Below are 20,849 nucleotides of genomic sequence, written 5' to 3' on the forward strand. Positions count from 1 at the left end.
TTTATTCCAAAGATCAGTATCAATTCACATGGCTGGCATAATTTTCTGTTTTACTTTGCATTGCTTTTATTTGCAAATGCTATCCTATTTAATACTCCCTGAGTGAAGATTCAGTTTATACAATTTGCTTAGCAAGGGACTTCCAATATGGTCTTGGAAATATTCTTATCAGCCTCTGTTCCCATCTTCAAAATGAGAGATAACTTTCACCTATACAAAAATGTATAAGAACATTAGAAATCCTTTAAATCAGAGGTTCTTAAACTGCTCCTCTAGATGTTTTGAACTTCAGCTCCCACAATTCCTAACAATTAATAAACTAGCTGGGATTTCTGGGAACTGAAGTCCAAAAAACCCGGAGGAACAGTTTGAGAAACACTGCTTTAAACACTTACAAAACAATCTAAAAGTTACATTGAACTCAAGTGAGATTTGTTTCAAAGTCTTGTGTAAGCACAAGATTATGATTTCAAAAAATACTGAAAGCCTCATCTTTACACTGATATAAGACTACCCTAATATTGTTTGCTTTTATTTATACTATCTGGGGTTTTTTAAAGATAAATGCACCCTACACTCTGTATTTTTGTTTCACAAATGAACTTATTTTCCACAAATGAATTGTTTATTGTGATTGTTACAGATAAAGTAATTGTACAACAATATGAACAACTGAGATTTTGCACCATCATTTTTACAGCCAAGTAGACAATAAAGGTACAATATATGTCGGTAGAACCTCAAAACAATTTTACTTGTAATAAATTCAAATGCCATTAGGCTATACTTACAAACTCTCATTTACAACTAATATTGGGAAATTAAAAACACATAGAATAAAAATAATTTGCTGAACTTTAAGCACAGGTATTGAAAACAACATTTACAACCATGGACATTAGAAGTATCAAATTTTATTTCAAGTGAATTTTTTTACTGCATAATGCAGTATAATGTACTGTAATGAGAAATAAAGTTGCATTCATTTTCAGAAGAAGCTGACAAAATAAATATTTGAAGTTTTCTAAAAAATATACAGATCAACAGTTCTTATTTAATCTCTTACATATATTATTTATATGGCTTATACCCCACTCCAAACATAACAATTGGCACAGATTCTATAGAACATATTTGGAGAGAATTTTATATAATGGCCCAGTTCAGACATAATGATACTCATGTAAAAACTATTTGCTTCCTTCTTTCGTGCACATACTGGAAAAATTCACGAGTCTGTTAAATCACAGCTTCCCTTTGCATCCAAAAAAGAGGCTCTAGTTCCCATTTACAAATTAGGTTATCAAGCTACATCAAATAAAGAGAGGACTGATACTTCACTCCATTATGCTGTCTTTCCTTTATTTTCAGACACTTCCTTGCCCTTTCCCACTGAACACCATTCAACATCTCCTTCCAACCCTTTCTGTCACAATTTGGGAGGACTGGTGGGATTGCAACAGAGAAGAGAGAATGAAAACCCCATATGATTTGTAATTGGAGATTAAAATCTCTGTATATCTAAATTTAGATGAAGCTCTATGTCTTCCTGGTCTGTGCATGGGTGCAGCATGTATATTTTTTGGTAATAACAATGAGTATGTTGCAAAAGGCTTGATTCTATGAACATTCATAGTGGCACAGTACAACCTGAATAGGATTTTTAAAAACTATTTTAGAATCATACTGTTTTTGTGAACCTGACATTATTTTATACTTAACATAGCCAGCAGTATTTGACCCACAGTGTTCTGTATAAACTGGGTCACAATTCTCCATCAACCCACATGCCCCTAAAGATTAAACAAACAGAAAGAACTCACATGTAATCAGTTTATATATGGCAAAACATTTATGTAGCATACATATTTCAGTGTTACTCTTCCCTGATTTTATCCAAAAATACAGTTTTAGTAATATATCCATCTGAATGTTATATAAAATAAAATAATCTCTATGTTTTTATATAAACAATTTGAAAAATAATTTAAGACATTATTTTACTTAAGACACTTCTGCAGCTCAGATGGGCAACTACCCAAAAACCTGAGCTCCCTCTTATTTTACCTTGGAGGATCATGCTTCACATCCATGAATTGTTCTAACTATTAAAACAAAAATGCTCTTTGCACCTTCTAGGGGGGCATAAGGGGTAATTTCAATACCACACCACCTCTGGTTGTGTTAGGTAAAAAGTGGTCAATTTAAACCAGGAAGGTCCTTTTTAAAATCCAAGAAATAAACTAGAAACCATTTCTAGTTCTAAATAACTCCTTCCAAGCTTATAACAGCCCAGGGAGCATGGCAAAAATTATTCCCGCATACTTACTACTGGACACAGAGGGCATTTTGAATTTAAATCGTTAAGAAAGGATATGGCCCGCAGGCCGAGCTTTCCTGACCCATGACAAAGTATTTTTCAAAACACTTATGGCTAGAAGCTAAACACTGGCTCTAATCCAGACACACAGTGCCTTATTTTGTGTAAGAAGGAAAACCATAAAGATGCACACATGCACATACACAAAAGAGGTTTTGGCGTACATACTGAGAGTTTGCCCTCATAGCAGAGAAGGGTCATATCTCTGAAGAAATGGGAATCTGAACACATGGAGATGGCCCACATACAACCTGCTCCTCAACACATTCATTTAGAAGAAAATCCCACTGGAATTGTCTTCCTAGTGTGCATGGGATTGATACTTCCTAGTGTGGATAAGATTGATATCCCAGTAAATCTCATGGAAGTAATAACATGGCCCACAAAAGTGCCCTAGCATGGTGATATGGTCCTCCTTAGCCTAAGCAGCTAAACTCCGACACGGTACAATTGGGAGTTGAGTATTGCACAGCTTCTTGTGCTTGTTATTACTGCATGGACTGATCAGGAGCTATTGTGACTGCCCACAGAAGCCAGATGTCACTTACATGGTCTGAGTACATTCAGTAAATAGGTATGCTGTAAATTACCCATGGCTTGGCTACCCATACACTTAATGAGGAAAAAGACAAAAGGGGGAAATCTGTAAAAACAGAACTACTTTCCTAAGTATTTGATTTCTAAGACAAACAGTAGCACATTACATCAGAAGGTCTGAGGCAGGGAGAAGGTTAAAGTTCTTCTCATTTTGCGCATTCATGCTCATGAAAACCCTTCATTCGTATACTATTTGATTTTTAAGTATTTTTTCTTCAAAAATGCAGCTATTCTGACATACTTTCAAATGATACATTTGGCATCATAACTAGTTTGGCACCCCGAACAAGACATTTGTAAACTATATGGGTTCCTCCTGAATAGCAAAGCAACGTGCTGTTAATGAAAAAACAAAATAGAATGACAGCAAAAACATAGGTGGCAAAGTGCAGACTTGGACTCTCCCAAGGTCGCATTTATAATTTCCAAAATCCCTGGGCCACCACTTTTTTGCCCCCTCCTAAAGTATATGTGTGTGTGAGAGAGGGTTAATTGTCTCTTCTTGATGCTTTCTTGAGCAGCAATTCCCTTTTGAAATAGGTTATACAGCTACCCTGTACTCTTCAGTATCCAAATTACCTATTCTTCCTTTTAAAAGTGGACTTCCAGACATTTTTGGTTTTGTTGTTGTCTTTCAGCCTTTTTAACAGTGGGCCCCAGAGACAAAAAAAACTGACCCACATATGTGTTGCAATTGTTCATCCCTGTTCTAAGTGTTATTCAACAAAGTGCTATCCAACAAGAAATAAAATTGAAATGTCATTTTAAAAAACCTTAGAGAACAATTTCTGATTTATGGGGTTATCAAATCATAATGTTATTAAAAACCTGTAAAATACTGTTAAAATTAACTTTGTTTTGTCACATTCATTTCGGTTGCAGATTTTGTTTTCACAAACACAAGACAAATTACAATTTGTGCACTGTAAATGATATTTAAATAGTACTAGTAAGTCAGAGAACCCTCACATACTACATATATACCCCGAATATTTGTCACAAAACTATAGATTTTTTCAATTAAAATTACAATTACTAAGGTTATTAAAGCATTAGAATTTCTCTAAACATAGGTTCAACAAGTCTGATCCTGAATTAGGCATGTCTAAACAGACGTTTTATATGACTGGTGGAAGAAAAGGATGGCTACTATCAGTGTATATCTATGTGCATCAAGATGAATTCATCAGATTCTGAACCTACCCTTACATAGATTCAGCCCCTGCATATAAAGTGTTTCATATTTGTAATGCCCTTACTGTGAATCTGCTAATTAAAATTGTAAAAGGTATTCTCACTTCTGGAACAAATGAAAATATTAACTTTTTAAAAAGAAGCAGTATCTTGAACACCTAGGGCTAATATTAAAAAGGATGTCTCAAATACTTCTAAGAAACAGAAATACTGTCTAGAAAAGGTGAGATAAAATCTAATTTTATGAAAAACTGTGCAAAATAGCATTCAATAGCATTTTGGCCCTTAGATGTGTGTCTGCTTCATTCTGTTCTCCTGGTTTCACTCCTAAGTCTGAAGCTTAGAGGGTATGACCTGTCCAAGGTCACCCAATACATTTCTATGGCTGAGCAGGGAGCTGAACTGTTGTCTCCAAAACCATAGTCTAATGCTCAAATCACAATACCAGGCTGGCTCATTTTGCAGAAACAAAAGGCATTTAGACAGTGTAACTGAGCCCACAAACTCTAATCAGTAGCTCTTGGCTATCTTGGAATATGCAAGCAACCCTTTAAAATACTTCTAAATGTGAAAAGGAAAGCTGATATTTAGCATTGCCAGATTCAAAGCTGGAGAACAACCTTCCACTACAGGATATGACAAGGCAACTTCAGTTTGTCATTTTTTATGGTCCCAACTCTTCTCAGAGCTGGTTCTGTTTCTAAAGAGATTCTGGAGAAACAATTCCTTTAGAGAACTTTATCAGGGAGGTCTTATTTGGCTACAATATTGATACTAAAAATTAGCTGAGTACCTATCTCTAGCTACCATTTTCATTTGAAAAGCTACCCTGAACAGTCTTGAGCTGGAGACACTCTGTAAGCAGATCCAGGCAACTTGGACTGCAGGCTCTGAGTGTGGGAGGGAGCTGGAAACAATCAAAGAAAACAAAGCCATGACCGCTTCCCAAGGATGGTAAAAATTACCAGGGCTACAGGGAAGGTACTCTGGATGGCAGGAAAGGCTGTGTATAAGGAGAAGAACTGACTTGCACTTTATCTCCTGCAGGTTTTTGGCGATAGTGGAGAGACAAAATGAAGGTCACAGTGCACAGTCAAACTATGGAATGCGTTAACAAGATGTAGTGACAACCACTACTTTAGATGGCTTTGAAAGAAGATAGAAAAATTTATAGAAGCTAAGGCTATCAATGGCTACGGGTCATGATAACTATGTATTAACTCCAGTCTCAGAGGGGAATATATCTTGGAATAATACAGTTGGAAGAGACCACAAGGGCCACTTACTCCAACCCCCTGCCAAGAAGCAGGAAAATTGCATTCAAAGCACCCCCGACAGATGACCATAAGTTGCTGGGGAACTTGCACTGTAGAAGATCAAGGCAGCCAGTATTGCTCAGAGTGCTAGGACAGAAAATGTCTTACTGCTGAGCTTCCTTGGCTGCTCACTTGGTTGGGCAACAGTACAAACATAATGGTGGACTAAATTGGCCTTTTTTGATCCAGTAAGTCTCACCTTATGTTTTAAAGATGCCCACTGTTCAGCTTCGAATCTGACATTCCCACCAAAGAATAGGTTTACTTACAAATAAACCCCAATGAGATCAATGTTAGTTATTCCATGGTATTTAGAAATGCAGCCTAAGCTGGCAAAAATGGGTTAAATAAATTTTGACTGGCTAGAAAACAAAACAGCAAGTACTTATTCATACCATTTGTTTCATGCTCAAAATATTATGTCTGTCATCATCTTTATTGCTCATTTCCTGATGGTTTACCACCACTTTATTCTCCTAGATTAGTTTTTTAGTCTGCAGCAAAACTGGTATGAACGAAAAAATTTGGAGAGCACAACATGACAGAGCTAATGGTGTCGCTGTACAATCACATGATTGTAATCCTTTCTGGTGAGGGATGTGAACCAGTTCCAGTTCCGTCTTCCATATATTGTCTTTTTTCCCATCCTTTTTTAATCCGTCTCAGTTTCCTGCTTATACACGGTAGAAGTAAAATGATCTTACCCAGAATGACTATGCATGGCAAGACAAGGGCAAGCATAAAATTTGGTGGCGTGTAAAATCTGTAGAATTCTTCTTTAAAGGCTCTTTTCCAGCCATAAATTAATACATGGAAAGTACTTATGACCAGAGCAACGTATCCAAGTGTAGACTTTGAGGAGGGAAATGGGAAACAAATATAGATTAAAATACGTCACATACAGATAAAATATTCAGCAGTTCTCATAATATTAAGTGTTTCATCCAGTTTCAGTCCCTGTTAGAGCAAACCTAGTGAAATGAATGGGATTTATTAATCAAAACAGAAGTAAGTCCTATTGATTTGAATAGTTCTCTTCTAGTTAAAACTGAAATTAGATTTAGCTCAAAGTTGCAAAGTCATTATTAGATCCTGTAAGTATTTACCTGCCTAGGCTTATTTATACCTGCCTGTATAAATAAGCTGAGCAGAGCACAGGACAGGCCACATCTTATGAAGTACAAAACAAACAATTGATTTCAATATTCTGAAATGTGTTTGCCTAATAAAAAATAGCATCTCAATTTTATTTTTAGCATGATGACTCAATAGCCTACAGCCTTCTAAATTATCAGACTAAAACTAAAAATAGCATTTGGAACAGGGGCGAAATCTGAAAATGGCCAGGGATATGATGTTTTTCTAGGGCTGGCAGCAATTGTGATATTTCTTGGAGTGATAGTAAAGCTGAAGAAAAAAATGTTGTTCACATCTGTAACCAACCATATATTGATAAAGGCCTGAAGATGATGTCTCGTATTAACAGATATCCTCAGTGCAGCATCACAACTTCCAGACATGTCTGGGAATGGCTGAGAAACCTTGGTGGAATTCCATGTATCTGTTTTGTAACTGTCCATTCTTCCCACATTGTGAAAGACCCACTTATGAGGAAGTCTGCTCAATGTCAAAAATGTGCTTTAACCAAGCACTTCATCAGGGCCGGCCCCACCATTGAGGCCACGTGACGCCGCCGCCTCGGGCGCAGGTCCCGGGGGGCGCCGTCAGGCTGGGCGGGAGGCGGGGCACCGCTCTGACGGTGCCCCGCCGCCCGACCAGTGCGCCCTGGCCTTGTGGCTCCCTCTTTCGCCGCCCGGGAAGGGGAGGAGGGATCCCATCATACCCTCCCCGGGCGGCGAAGCCTCTCTCTTTCGCCTCCCTGGGCGGTGAAGCCTCCCTCTTTCGCCGCCCGGGGAGGGGAGGAGGGATCCCTTCCTCCTCTCCCCGGGCGGCGAAGCCTCCCTCTTTCGCCACCCGGGGAGGGGAGGAAGGATCCCCTCCTCCCCTCCCCGGGCAGCGAAGCCTCCCTTTTTCGCCGCCCGGGGAGGGGAGGAAGGATCCCCTCCTCCCCTCCCCGGGCGGCGAAGCCTCTCTCTTTCACCGCCCGGGGAGGGGAGGAAGGATCCCCTCCTCCCCTCCCCGGGCGGCGAAGCCTCCCTCTTTCGCCGCCCGGGGAGGGGAGGAAGGATCCCCTCCTCCCCTCCCCGGGCGGCGAAGCCTCTCTCTTTCGCCGCCCGGGGAGGGGAGGAAGGATCCCCTCCTCCCCTCCCCGGGCGGCGAAGCCTCCCTCTTTCGCCGCCCGGGGAGGGGAGGAAGGATCCCCTCCTCCCCTCCCTGGGCGGCGAAGCCTCCCTCTTTCCAACCCTGGCCGCGCCTCCCACGCTGCGTGGGAGGCGGGGCCAGGGCGAATAACATGGGAGGCGGGGCCAACCCTGGCCCCGCCTCCCACCCAGCGTGCCCTGGCCCCGCCTCCCACGCAGCGTGGGAGGCGGGGCCAGGGCACGCTGGGTGGGAGGCGGGGCCAGGGCTCAGGAGGCGGGGCCGGTGGGGGGCGCTTTTCAGCGCCCCCGCTTAATATTTAAATTTATCTCCGACGGGCCCTGCACTTCATAGATCTAGTGTTCAACTAAAATCGATTTATATTCTAGGGCTGCATTTCTAACTGTTAGTGTTTTGGAACTTGTTAATTTCTCAAGAAGCAACTGGGAGCTATTCAATTGTATTATATGCCTCAACATGGTGATTTACAACTATACACACCTGAATGAAATTGAATTCTCTCCAATTTAATGATCTGTTAACTGAAGGAATTGAAGTTACAGCCAACAGAGAAAGTAGCCCGAGGCTCATTATACCAAAGGAGACATACATTTCAATTCGCCACACTTCTTCTTCATTCCAAGAATTTTCAACATTTTCATGGACCTGCGGAAAGAGGAGGAATGGAAGTTTTGAATGTTTATAGCATTTGACATATTTATGTCAAAGGAATGTTTCTGCGCATGATCTGTCAAGAAGTTGCTGAGAAGTTGACATATTTATGTCAAAGGAATGTTTCTGCGCATGATCTGTCAAGAAGTTGCGGTAAAGGAAAGAGGATTTTCAGCACTTACTGCTGGTTTCAGTGCCCTTAATAGATGACAACAAATGTTCAATTTCAGAAAATAGATACATTTTTCTTATTTTGAACAATTTATACAAATCGCAGCATTTCTTGTGTGTGCAGGACCCTGTAAATGGATTCTGGAAATAAGAAATGCTGCAAAATGACTGAAACTAAGCAGGCATGGACTTGTTCAATAACATGGATGAGTGAACAATCTAAACCCATGAAAAAGGAAGATTTACTCCCCTCCAGTCTCCATACTGCATCTGTTATTTTAATTTATTGACTGTGAGCTCCATGGAGAAGGGAACCTCAGACTTTATGATTTTAAAATGCTACATATATGGGTGGAATTTTAAAAAATAATATATTCTATATTTATTGTTCCAATGCTTATGAAATATGAAGAAATACACAAAGAGGGAAAATTTTCTAACATTTTGAACACATTAAATTCCCTTCTCACCTCAAATTCCAGGAAGTTTTGGGGGAAATTGTAAACAGATGTAATTTTTGGCACCCTTTACAGATTTAAAGTCATTTCATTACACCGGGAAGATAAGAATATTACGTGTAAATTGGTTTGTCAAATTATATTTCATTTATAAATTTTATGAGCAGTTTATTTGGAAAATATTAAAATTTTTGTAATTTAACTTTCAATATTTTAATTGCTAAACTTTAAAAAGTCCAGCATTTTTTAGGTTTTGCTAATTTTTTAGAAGCATAAATCAATATCATTGTAAAAGAAAGACCATTATTGTTCATTTTAAGTACTGTACAATTTGTTTCTTCCACAGTATCAAGGAAGCATAAGAAATACTAATTTTCAAGGGCAGAGGCAAGAAGCTAAGGAAAAAATAATATTGATATACAAAATTTTATCTCATCAACTTCATTTCCTAAGCGATCACTTTCTAGCTATTTTTGAACCTTCACAATATAGTCATCTCAATTGAGATGAAAACAGGTTATAAACAAATAAATATAATAATAATAATAAACTTTCCTACAAATCATTTGTACAATAATACCAGAGCACTGAAGTTACTTGACTGTAAAATATTACTTTTCCTACCTGTTGATAAGCCGTATTTAGGAATAAATATCGTTCTGACCTCCTCATGGGCAAGCACAAGCTGTAAACCACATGCACACTTGCAAAGAAAAAACTAAGCAGTCCAAGCTGTTTTCTACACTGCAACCAGCTCTCCAACCAGGGTGGAAATCGTTTGTATTTAGTGCCATAATACAGCTGATAAGCAGCTGCCAAGAGCCCTGCTAAATACACTAGAGACAATAAAGTGATTGCAACCACTGGCAAGGTCTTGTTTACAATTTCAATAGGGATCTTGTAGAAATCACTCTGCTGATTCTTCACATAAGGATGTATTACATCTCGGATGAACGAATAGATGAAGAAGAAGGTGGCCAGGCTAATAGCAATGATTACTGGGCCTTTCCACAGTGTAAACAATCGAAGTGGTAAGTTTTCAATCTCCCTTGCAGAAGATAAAGCTCCCAAATCAAGGGGAATGAAGTTGAGTTGACGGGCAAGTTCAATAACTTGATGGCGAGCTTGAACACTGTTACTGCAGATGTAGACCTAGCAAGAAAAGAACCCCACAAATTCATTTAATTATATATTCTAATATAAATAATTAAACAAGTAACAACAAAGAGTAAAGGATAACGGTCAAACTATAATACAAGCTTCAAATCCCATTATGATACAACCTGCAAAGTGCTATAAGAATCCAGATTTGGAGATTATCTTTTAAAAGCACGGTATGCCACCATTATCACACTTATAAATACAGTAAGTAAAAACATGCAGTTTTTATTATGTTTTTGTGGATATAACTAAATGTTAAAGCAGCTAGAATGATAAAACTAAGACGTTTTTCTATTTTACATGTATAGCATTCCCCAATGGTCATGCTGTCTGGGCACCATGGGAGTTGTAGTCCAGAACATTAAGAAGGCAATAGCTTGGTGAGTGTGCTATAGAAACAGCTTCTGAGCAAATGCTGTCTGCATGTTTGATGGAAACATTTTCTGACACTACTCAATAAATTATTTCCAAATTATATCTTTCATGTTCCCAAGTGCTGGATAAAAGACATTTTATCCAAAGTTCATATATAGCACAGCTTGCTTTGGTCTGTAAGATAGGCAGCCTCATTCTATATAAGACCATGAAGAATCAAATTATGATCATGTTCAAAGAAAATGAAATAAAATCTGGTGGCCTACATTAAGTATACCTGCTTTTTAAGTACTGTATAAGAAGAAGCCAATCACAGTTCGTAGCTAGTACAAGATTTTCCAGTGCTATGATTCTCAATAACTTTGGCTCTTTGATATGAGGCATTTGCTCAGTTCCACCACAGCAACATTCACAGATTATTACTATCTTAGTCACTGAGCAATGCCTGCTCCAAATGCTAGATGAAATATTAGATGGCAAAATAATTAAGTGGAGAAAGAGAATTAAGTTCTGGCAAATGGTCTTTGGCTGGCATATTATTGCCAAATTTAGCCATAAGAGGAGAGCTGTGAATGTCTGCATCAGTAAGCCAAAATTAATACAAATATTATTTTAATTTCTATTGCTCAAAAAGCTCAAACATGTAACTTACTTGTCTGCTAGCATCTTTTGGTCCCAGTTGCAGTGCCCAGGCTGAAATAACATTGAATCCTTTGACAACAAAAGAATCTGGAAAAAGGGATGCCAAGAATTCTGCATTGGATTCTGGATATTGGTTGACTCTCATGTTGTTGCTGACATCTACAAGGATTTTCCCAACAAGTAGATGTTTGAGGTCCCACAAAGCAGCATAGTGTTCTCTGTGTATGGCAATGAAAATTAAATTTGCTTTTCCTACAGCGTCTTCATGGTGAGTGATATCGACAACATGTGGAAAGAACTCAGCAGCAAACTTGGGGTTCCTGCTTCCAATGACAACATGATAACCACACCTGATCAACCTAATCGTCAAGGATTTAGCAAAGTCACCGCTTCCAATTATGCCTATTGTAGTCTTAGTGCTGTCCTTGATACCATTTACACCATTTGGCAAGAAGGCTTCATTTAAATAGTTAGGACTTCCCATCATAGAAATTGATTCCATATTCTCAACAGGGGTAAATTACCAGAATATTTTCTAAATGAAAACAAAATATATGTTGTTAATATTTACCCATTAACACATCTATCATCAATTTCTTTGTAGATTCACATTGTTATCTATAAAGTAGACATTTTTGTTCTAGCATCCACTGTAATTAAAACAGATAAAGTACATATTACAATGTGCTCCTGGTATCTGGTGTGGTTTGGTTCCAGAACCCCACATGGATAATAAAATCCATAGATCACAAGTTCTATTATATACAGTGGCATAGTAAAATGGTGTCCCTATGTAAAATGTCAAAATCAAGACTTTTTTCTTTCTTTCCTTGTTACACAGTTCCTTTTTAAACTTGTCAACCATCATAGTTTGAATGCAGGAGTCAACAGTAGTATGGAATATGGTATAAAATAACATAGCTTTTTATTTGACACAGTAATGGCTGGTGAATGAAAATGATGCATTAAAGAAAAAAGGAAGCTTGCAACTGTGTTCTTTCTATGGCACAAGCAATGCAAACTAAGACAAATGTGCTTCAGAGACCAAGATTTCCTTAGGCGCCTTAGCACTATAGCAAGGATTAAAGCCAGGACAGAACTCCAGGGCAATGCCCTCCGACACTTTTAGGACTAGACAGAAAAAAGTGACATCTCTTGTTTTGCTTGAAAGCATGGAGAAACAAAAACAGCAATTAATTTTCTAAATAGAAGTATGTGTGAACATCTTTATCACTGGTATGTTATCTACAGGTTTAAAAACTCTAATTTCTTCATAGTAGCTATGCACTACCTAATATTTCTAATTACCGTACATTACATCTTTTCATCTCCAAGATCCATTACTGAACTGCCCATGTAAGTATCTCTCTTTGCAACATTTTCTTCCATGTATGTACCCACCCACTACATCCTTCTCTTCTGCATGCCATCAAAATTGTCTACACATGCCTGGGAACCCTGCATAAAGAATCCAGAAATAGCAGAAAGTTGGAGGGAGAAAGGAGGGATTAGTTTCATTATATAAATAGGACTCCATTCGTGTCATGCCAGATTTTTCTGTAAAAATTTAAAGCCCAATACTATATAATGTAATTCTACATCTTGTTCTAGACTTCTGTACACCATGTTGTATACTCCATAGAGTTAAATCTCCATTTTACTTAGTGAAAGTTTCAAATGAATGAGTGTGATGAATGGGAAAATCTAACACCTAAGTTAACAAGAACTTGGTTTTGGCTTTAGTTACTTCTTGAAAAATCCAGACTAATTTTTCTCTTATCTCTTGAGTTGGAGTTAACAGAAGACAAAAGGGAATAATGCAAATAACAGAAATGGAATTTGCGATCGTCACATGGAAAAGCAATTTATTTGTTGACAACATTGCTAGTTTATATTATTGCATTTCCGTCACTGAAATAATTTCCTAATCGTTTTTGTGCTTTATTGCTCCTAAGTGATGATTCACTCTGAAATGTGAGCTACGGATCCACCAAGTACTAGCCAAAACACAGTGATGAAATAAGATTTCTGTCCTGGGACCGTGATTCACTTAAGCAAATTCTGACAAAATGTGACTTTGCGTCCCGCTGAGGAAGCAATTTAAAGCTCAAAAGGTACATTGTGAAATAGCCTAGTTATTTGCTAACATTTCTTTTAAAGAAGATCAGCTAAGAGTCCAGGGAATTGAACAGTGGTGATTCACTTCATTTCCTTTGCCCTACAAACAAGAGCAAAGATCATTATCATGTATTTGAAAGTTCTACCTGACTTTGTAAAGTCACCCCTCTGCATTCACAGGGATTAGAGGAAACAGAGCCCCAAAAGTGGGAAAAGATTATCTCTAGGCCTCTCAATCATATTTAATACACAAAGGTATCTTTGAGGTGCCTTTGAGGCAGTGTGATTGCTTCGCAAGGCAGAAGTGGCTAGCTGGCAAGACTCGCTTCTGTTTCCACTACTGCTCTATACCTTTTTTCCCATAAGGCCTTACAAGCTTCTCCATGTATTTACAGTCATTGGTAGACAATGTTTCATTTTATCAATGGTCTGACATGTAATTTATTAAAATAGGTAAACAAACTGCACCGAAGGAGTTGCCAAATGGTCTGGCAGGACGTTTGTTAAATTCTGTAAACAAACCACATGGAAAGAGTTGCCAAATACAGCTATACTTAGTTTTACCCTTGAGAAAAAGCCACAAAGCAATTATGTCCAAGTAGGAACAGTCAAACCTCATTCAACCAAGATATAGAGGTGCCATTGATAACAATGTGTGAAGGAAAGTCACATGGAAGTTGAATCAACTTATTTTTCTGCTGCTTCTGAGACTAAGACACAAACAAAATGGATCAAGGGTTGTTGTATGTCTTTCGGGCTGTGTGGCCATGTTCCAGAAAATGGATCAAAATGTCAAGAAAGGGGAATCTACCTGACCACTGGGAAAGTTCATGATACTAGGACCTGTTTGTCATATATATATAAATCTAAAGGAGGTACCTTGATATATGAATACAGTAGAGTCTCACTTATCCAAAACTCGCTTATCCAACATTCTGGATTATCCAACACATTTTTGTAGTCAATGTTTTCAATATATCGTAATATTTTGGTGCTAAATTCATAAATACAGTAATTACTACATAGCATTACTGCGTATTGAACTACTTTTTCTGCCAAATTTGTTGTCTAACATGATGTTTTGGTGCTTAATTTGTAAAATCATAACCTAATTTGATGTTTAATAGGCTTTTCCTTAATGCCTCCTTATTATCCAACATATTCGCTTATCCAACATTCTGCCGGCCCGTTTATGTTGGATAAGTGAGACTCTACTGTATGTGTTTACACTGCTGGATCCCGGATGTTTCCCAGAACAGTTCCGGGTCCATAAGCCAAGCGAAAATAAGAACAAAGCAATCTGATTCCTATCACCCACTGATGTCTTTATTTGATGAATAATAATAATAATAATAATAATAATAATAATAATAATAATAATAATAATAACTTTATTTGTAGACTGCACTATCTCCCTGAAGGGACTCAGGGCAGTTTCAAACATACAGTATATGGCAAACATTTAATGCCAAAAAGGAGAAGACATATAAACAAATTACATCAAAATAGAACACATCAAGCAGTATAACACATCAAACTAACTTTTGTCCCTGGAGAAATTCCAGATTTTATTACATATTGCTACAAAGTCAATGGGGAGCCTGTTTCCAGCAATAGTCAATAACAATCCCGGGTACTGTAAGAAGATCTGTAAGTGGATGTGCATACATAATGAGGATGTTACTAATGTAAATGAGGGTGTATTCATACTGCAGTTCAACACTACTTTATTTCCCATATGTCCATTATATTGAAGTCTGTATTGTGTAGTTTGGTGAGGTCCTTAAAATTCTCTTGTCCATTCCCTGAAACTATGGCATCAGAGTTATCTAGCCAAAGCAGATAATAGTCGAAGGGTGGGGTACATTTTTCTCATCTGTTATGTTTTAGTGCTTTCAAATTGTTTTTAATTAGTAGTAGTATTAATATGAGCGCTCTTTGTCTTTCACTGTTCTTTAATACCATGACTGATTACAACTGTATTTTGTTTTAATCTCTGAGTTGTGCAGAGAAAAGACAGATGAAAGGGTGAAGTTGGTATTGAATTGAGTACATAATGAAAAATATTGACCAGTTTGTTTGCTAGGCAGCTTGCTTTGGTAGCTTTTTTTTAATTCCAAAAATAAGAATAGCCCAAAGTACTGAATTGAGTGGATGAAAAGATGTTTGTGGCATGCTCCAGTGGATAGAGAAAAAACTCCTGAAACTTAAAAATTGCAGAGCACATGGTTATTAAAACAAGCACATGCTTGTTTTAATAAAATATGGTTAATATTAACCACACTTTAGAGTTTGGATTAAACTAGGTTAGAATGGAAGCAAAAGCTTCCAAATTTCTCCTCTCACCAAGGTGGAGGAAACGGAAAAGAGTACATGCACCAAAAAGATCATACTAAACCACAGTTTAATCTATATACAGTCATTGTCTGTTTAGATTGTTAACCTTTTAGAGGCACCTGACATTTTCTCTGTACTCTTCTTTTAATTATTTTAATATTTACATATTATCTTTAAAAACAAGGAGGATGACAATAAGTCAGCAAATAATAAACATAGTACTTACTAAAATTCTCGCAAAATGGTACTTGATAAGGGGATGTGTAATAAGGCTGTTGTTTAAAAACTATTCAAGGGTTATCAAGTAAGGATACACATAGATTACAATTTCACTATCAATTTTCCCACATAACTGCCAGGGGGGAAAGTATGGCTAAGAAAATTCTGGCTTTTCAATGACAGCTCAAGTCATTTCCCATTAGCCTCATCATACTGGCTGGCGGTGAAGAATGACCAGACCAATATCCAAGATCAATTTCTGGGGAGATAGACAGAAATCCCCCATCATTGGGATAAAGTATTTATTATCCATTTTCAGACACAGATGGTGACATTAACACAAGGTAACAGAGGGATAATTCAACCATCTGAACAGGCTAAAATAAACAGCTTACCAAGGATAACACACACAATGTTCCAACTTGGCAAATCCTTTTCCCCCCCTTTTTGTCCAATCATCACCTGTAATGATAAGAAATAATATCTCTCTGCCTAATAAAACTGTTAGGCATGTGTGTTCTTGTGTGTCTTTGAGTTATTTGTTTTCCTTATGACACTATTTATTGAGATGGGTTTCTGAAATATAGCCTATATCACCTGGTATTCATTGGTGGTCTCCCATCTAATTACTAACCAAGGCTGATCCTGCTGAGCTTCCAAGATCAAATGGGATCTGAACCAATACCTTTTCCATTTAAGACCCTCTGGTTGCAATTTGAAATGAAACTCAGAATTTTATCATCTGTCAGCTGCTTCAAAGTGGAAAGCAAAAGCAAATAAACAAGGCCCAATAAATGCCTTATTTGCCTATGGCCCACCTAGGCCAGAATTTATTATACCACACAAACCTTGTTTTAGTCCTGCATAAATCCCAACCGCATCCTGCAGCTTTTGTGTCCTTGAATGCTCCAAAGGAAGGATGGATGCCAGACAGTATGCAGGGGGCAAGGAGCTCTAGCTCTTTTTACAAGATGCAGACAAGCACCAATGCTGCTCTCTTGAGTCCCAATACTGGGAGAAAGGCAAGAGGTAAACAAAGCAATTATAATTATATATGTATGTGTTTTTGCCTACAGGCCAAGTGCTGATTTGTGGCTACACTGTGGGGTTTTCTTTGGCAACAAACATTCAGACTAGAATGGATTTTTTGGAAGTTCCTTCCTTTGAAAGACAGGTAGTTCACTGGCTGTCTCCCATTCAAGGACTAACTAGGGTTGACTCTGCTTAGCTTCTAAGCTCAGATGGTATTAAGATATTTAGGGCAGTAATCTAATATAAACAATAACAAGGAATATTGCATATTCTGTTTCTTATGGATGATTCAAAATATAGTTTTCTTATTCAAGGAATAAAGGGTTTTTTTCTGCCAGCTCCTTCATCCAAAACATAGATGGTTTGGCTTAGGAGAAGAAACTGGCAAAAAATAGCCTAGAATGCCTGGTACGCATTCGTGGTCTCCCATCCAAGGACTAACCAGGGCTGACTCTGCTTAGCACCCAAGCTCAGATGGCATCTGGTACCTTTTGTATTCGATCCACCATATGGTAGTGTGTCATTATCCGAGCGGAGGCCACTAGGGGGTGCTAAAGAGAGAAGGATAGTCTAGTGTATGGGGGTGGAGGGTGGGTTGAAGGGGAAAACCATATCCCTCCATTTTCCTGTTATTCCTCCCACGCATGTCCCCATTGTGGAAACAACCCTCCTTGATGATATGGGAAGGGGGGAAGGGGAATAACCAGCAAAAAGGGGAAAATTGTTTTTTTGCTTCAGCTCCCTTCATTGTAAAATGGACTATACTTCTCTCTCTAGCACCCCCTTGTGGCCTCCACCTGGATAATAGAACAGTAGATAAAGTAAAGGTAAAGGTTTTCCCCTGACATTAATTCTAGTCATGTCCGACTCTGGGAGTTGGTGCTCATCTCCATTTCTAAGCCGAAGAGCTCACGCTGTCCATAGATAACTGTATAGAGTGACCTAACCTTCCTGTTGGATCGGAACCTATTGATCTACTCACATTTTCATGTTTTCGAATTACTAGGTTGGCAGAAACTGGGGCTAACAGCGGGAACTCACTCTGCTCCCTGGACCTGAACCACTGACCTTTCGGTCAGCAAGTACAGCAGCTCAGCGTTCGCCACCGGGGGCTCCCAATGGAACAGTACCCATAATATAATACAGTGATTCCCAAAGTGGGTGCTACCGCCCCCTGGTGGGCGCTGCAGCAATCCAGGGGGGCGGTGATGGCCACAGGTGCATTTGCCATATGCATTAATACATATATCTTTCTGTTTAATTGCTATTCACATTTAAAAAAAATTAATTTCCAGGGGGCGCTGAGTAATATTTTTTTCTGGAAAGCGGGCGGTAGGCCAAATAAGTTTGGGAACCACTGATATAATACGAGGGCTATCCAGAAAATAGGCTACGTTTTGGATTTTAAAAAGGACAAAGTATAGAATAAATCATTTACCATATGCAGCTGAAAGACACATCCCAAAACTACAATCTCATGTAATTCCCATTTAAATGTAGCCACGTTTCTTATAGATAAATCAGTTTGAAAAGTACTGCGCCAGTAAATTCCCCGCCTCTCTCCTCCGTTTCCAACAATGGGGGCGTGGCTGGCAGCGCAGTGTTTTGGCTACGCTGCAGGGAGGGAGAAGGAGCAGGAGCCGAGGACACAGGCAGGGAATTTACTGGTGCAGTACTTTTCAAACTGATTTATCTATAAGAAACGTGGCTACATTTAAATGGGAATTACATGAGATTGTAGTTTTGGGATTTGTCTTTCAGCTGCATATGGTAAATGATTTATTCTATACTTTGTCCTTTTTAAAATCCAAAACGTAGCCTATTTTCTGGATAGCCCTCGTATAATCTGATCAACAAGCAGACACTGCCTGAAAATTGAATTGGTGCTGTGCGATTCATGAAATATATCCTACAACACCTGAAATATGTTGGTGGTCTCCCACCCAAGGCCTAACCAGGGCTGACGCTGCTTAGCTTTCAAGCTCGGGGTGGCATCTGGTACCTTTGTGGCAGGCATGGGCAAAGTTGGGCCCTTCAGGTGTTTTGGACTTCCAAGTCCCACCATTCCAAGGAAAGGGCCTGGGGCTGTTGGGAATAGTGGGAGTTGAAGTCTAAAACACTGGGAAGGCCTACGTTTGCCCAATATGCCTGCTTTAGAGCATTTAGGCCCCTAATATAATACAATCTATATATATAAATGAGTGATGGCATCACGGCGACCAACAAAACAACAAAACTACAGGCCCCCCAACCTCGAAATTTGACAACACAATCCATCATCCATGCCTCTAGGTTGATATAACAAAAAGAAAAGAAAAATAAAGTCCTAATTAGAGGTAAAGGAATAATTGTTTTTATCCCACTGCTGCCAGTTAGAGGATTAATCTCTGCCCACTTGGTCTCCTAGCAACCAACTCAGCCCAGGGGATAGGCAGACTTAGGCCTCTTCCACGGATTATCTAATTTGCACTGGATTATATGGCAGTGTAGACTCAAGGCCCTTCCACACAGCTATATAACCCATTTATAATGGACTTAATGTCAGGGGAAAACCTTTACCCTTTACCTTAACTACCACCAATTCCTCAATAGTTTATTTCCCATATCACCAGACTTCGCCACAGCAACGCATGGCCTGGCACAGCTAGTATATAATAACAATGTAACATAATAAATAGAATACATGACAATGTTGCACCTTCTGTCCCTGAATGGTGGCGCTTTGAATGCAGGCACTTCCTTTTCCCTCCTCTTCCCAAGTCTCTTCTCCCATTTTTCCTCTTCCTTGCCCCCATTTCATCCTTCCCTTTCCCCCTTTAGACCCCATTTCACCCTTTAGTCCTCTTAAAGCCCTTCGCCTCCCCCCCTCCTTTAGCCCTTATTCCAACCTCTCTTCCCCTTTTAGCCCCATTTCATCCTCTCCTTCCCTGCTTTTCCATCCTATCCCTCTAGTTCCCCCTTTTCATCCTTCTCCCTCACTGGGTTCCTTGTCCTCGTGTCTCGCTCTCACGCGGGCGCGCCGTGGAAAACAACAACAACAACAACAACAACAACATTAGCTTCCCTCCTCCCTCCCTCCGTCCCTTAAGGCTCACCTCTGGGGCTCCTCGCTCTTCTCCAAGCCCAGCGTCGCCTCTTCCTCTTGGCCTTCCTCAATTGCCGGCCTTCGGAGAGATGCGGCTCCTCTCGATTCACATCCAGGCCTTGCTGTTGCTGCTGCTGTTTCTGCTTCTTCTTCTTCTGGCTGCAGAGGCGGGGAAACAGACTGTGCGTGGAGAGAGGGAGGGAGGGAAGGAAGGAAGCCTTGCTGTCCACGGCTGAGGCCGCCTTTGATGCCTTTACACCAGGCATAGGCAAACTTGGGCCCTCCAGGGGTTTTGGACTTCAACTCCCACAATTCCTAACAGCCGATAGGCTGTTAGGAATTGTGGGAGTTGAAGTCCAAAACCCCTGGAGGGCCCAAGTTTGCCCATGGCTGCTCTAACTCCCAGGCCATCCATACCCTTGAGCAGTGGGAATTAAAGCGGCACCAAACCGCATCTGTTCATTTAGTCTAGAAACCCAGTGACATGGAATAGAATCAAAGAGTTGGAAAAGACCACAAGGGCCGCCTAGTCCAACTCCCCTGCCATACAGGAAAAACACAATCAAAGTACCCCTGACAGATGGCCATCCAACCCCTGCTTAAAAGTCTCCAATGAAAGAGCTTCCACCACACTCCGAGGCAGAGAGTTCCACTGCTGAACAGCTGTTATGGTCAGGAGGTTCATCCAAATGTTCAGGTGGAATCTCCTTTACTGTAATTTGAACCTATTGCTCTGAGTCCTAGTTTCAAGGGCAGCAGAAAACAAGCTGCTCCCTCTTCCTTATAATGAAAAGGTTTTCCCCTGACGATAAGTCCAGTCGTGACCGACTCTG

At 39.5% G+C, this 20,849-nt stretch overlaps 1 protein-coding gene across 3 annotated transcripts; it reads right to left on the reverse strand.

The window, feature by feature from the left end:
• Positions 1-603: 603 nt before the first annotated feature.
• Positions 604-20,297, reverse strand: steap2 (STEAP2 metalloreductase). Of its 3 annotated transcripts, XM_062958245.1 has the most exons (6): positions 20,027-20,167; positions 16,748-16,910; positions 11,236-11,760; positions 9,672-10,199; positions 8,248-8,412; positions 604-6,339 (listed from the first exon to the last, which is right to left on the reverse strand). In XM_062958245.1, exons 3-6 carry the CDS (start codon positions 11,725-11,727, stop codon positions 6,055-6,057), a joined length of 1,470 nt encoding a protein of 489 aa, XP_062814315.1. In that variant the 5' UTR covers positions 11,728-11,760; positions 16,748-16,910; positions 20,027-20,167; the 3' UTR covers positions 604-6,054. The 3 variants fall into 3 exon arrangements, with proteins under 3 accessions (XP_062814315.1, XP_016849813.1, XP_003222012.1); XM_016994324.2 differs by lacking the exon at positions 16,748-16,910 and having other exon boundaries at positions 11,236-11,312; positions 20,027-20,297; XM_003221964.4 differs by lacking the exon at positions 16,748-16,910 and having other exon boundaries at positions 20,027-20,165.
• Between the last annotated feature and the right edge of the window lie 552 nt (positions 20,298-20,849).

The sequence above is a fragment of the Anolis carolinensis genome, chromosome 6 (genome assembly GCF_035594765.1).
Source record: "Anolis carolinensis isolate JA03-04 chromosome 6, rAnoCar3.1.pri, whole genome shotgun sequence".
In the NCBI taxonomy this organism is placed as follows: domain Eukaryota; kingdom Metazoa; phylum Chordata; class Lepidosauria; order Squamata; family Dactyloidae; genus Anolis; species Anolis carolinensis.

What these genes read in the sequence shown, in the direction of transcription:
- steap2 (XM_062958245.1), bottom strand. Translation starts at nt 11,727, where the DNA reads ATGGAATCAATTTCTATGATGGGAAGTCCTAACTATTTAAATGAAGCC. An exon ending in CAAAAGATGCTAGCAGACAA is followed by an intron (nt 10,200 to 11,235) that starts GTAAGTTACATG and finishes TTTTCTTGCTAG; the next exon opens with GTCTACATCTGCAGTAACAG. An exon ending in TAAATACGGCTTATCAACAG is followed by an intron (nt 8,413 to 9,671) that starts GTAGGAAAAGTA and finishes CTCTTTCCGCAG; the next exon opens with GTCCATGAAAATGTTGAAAA.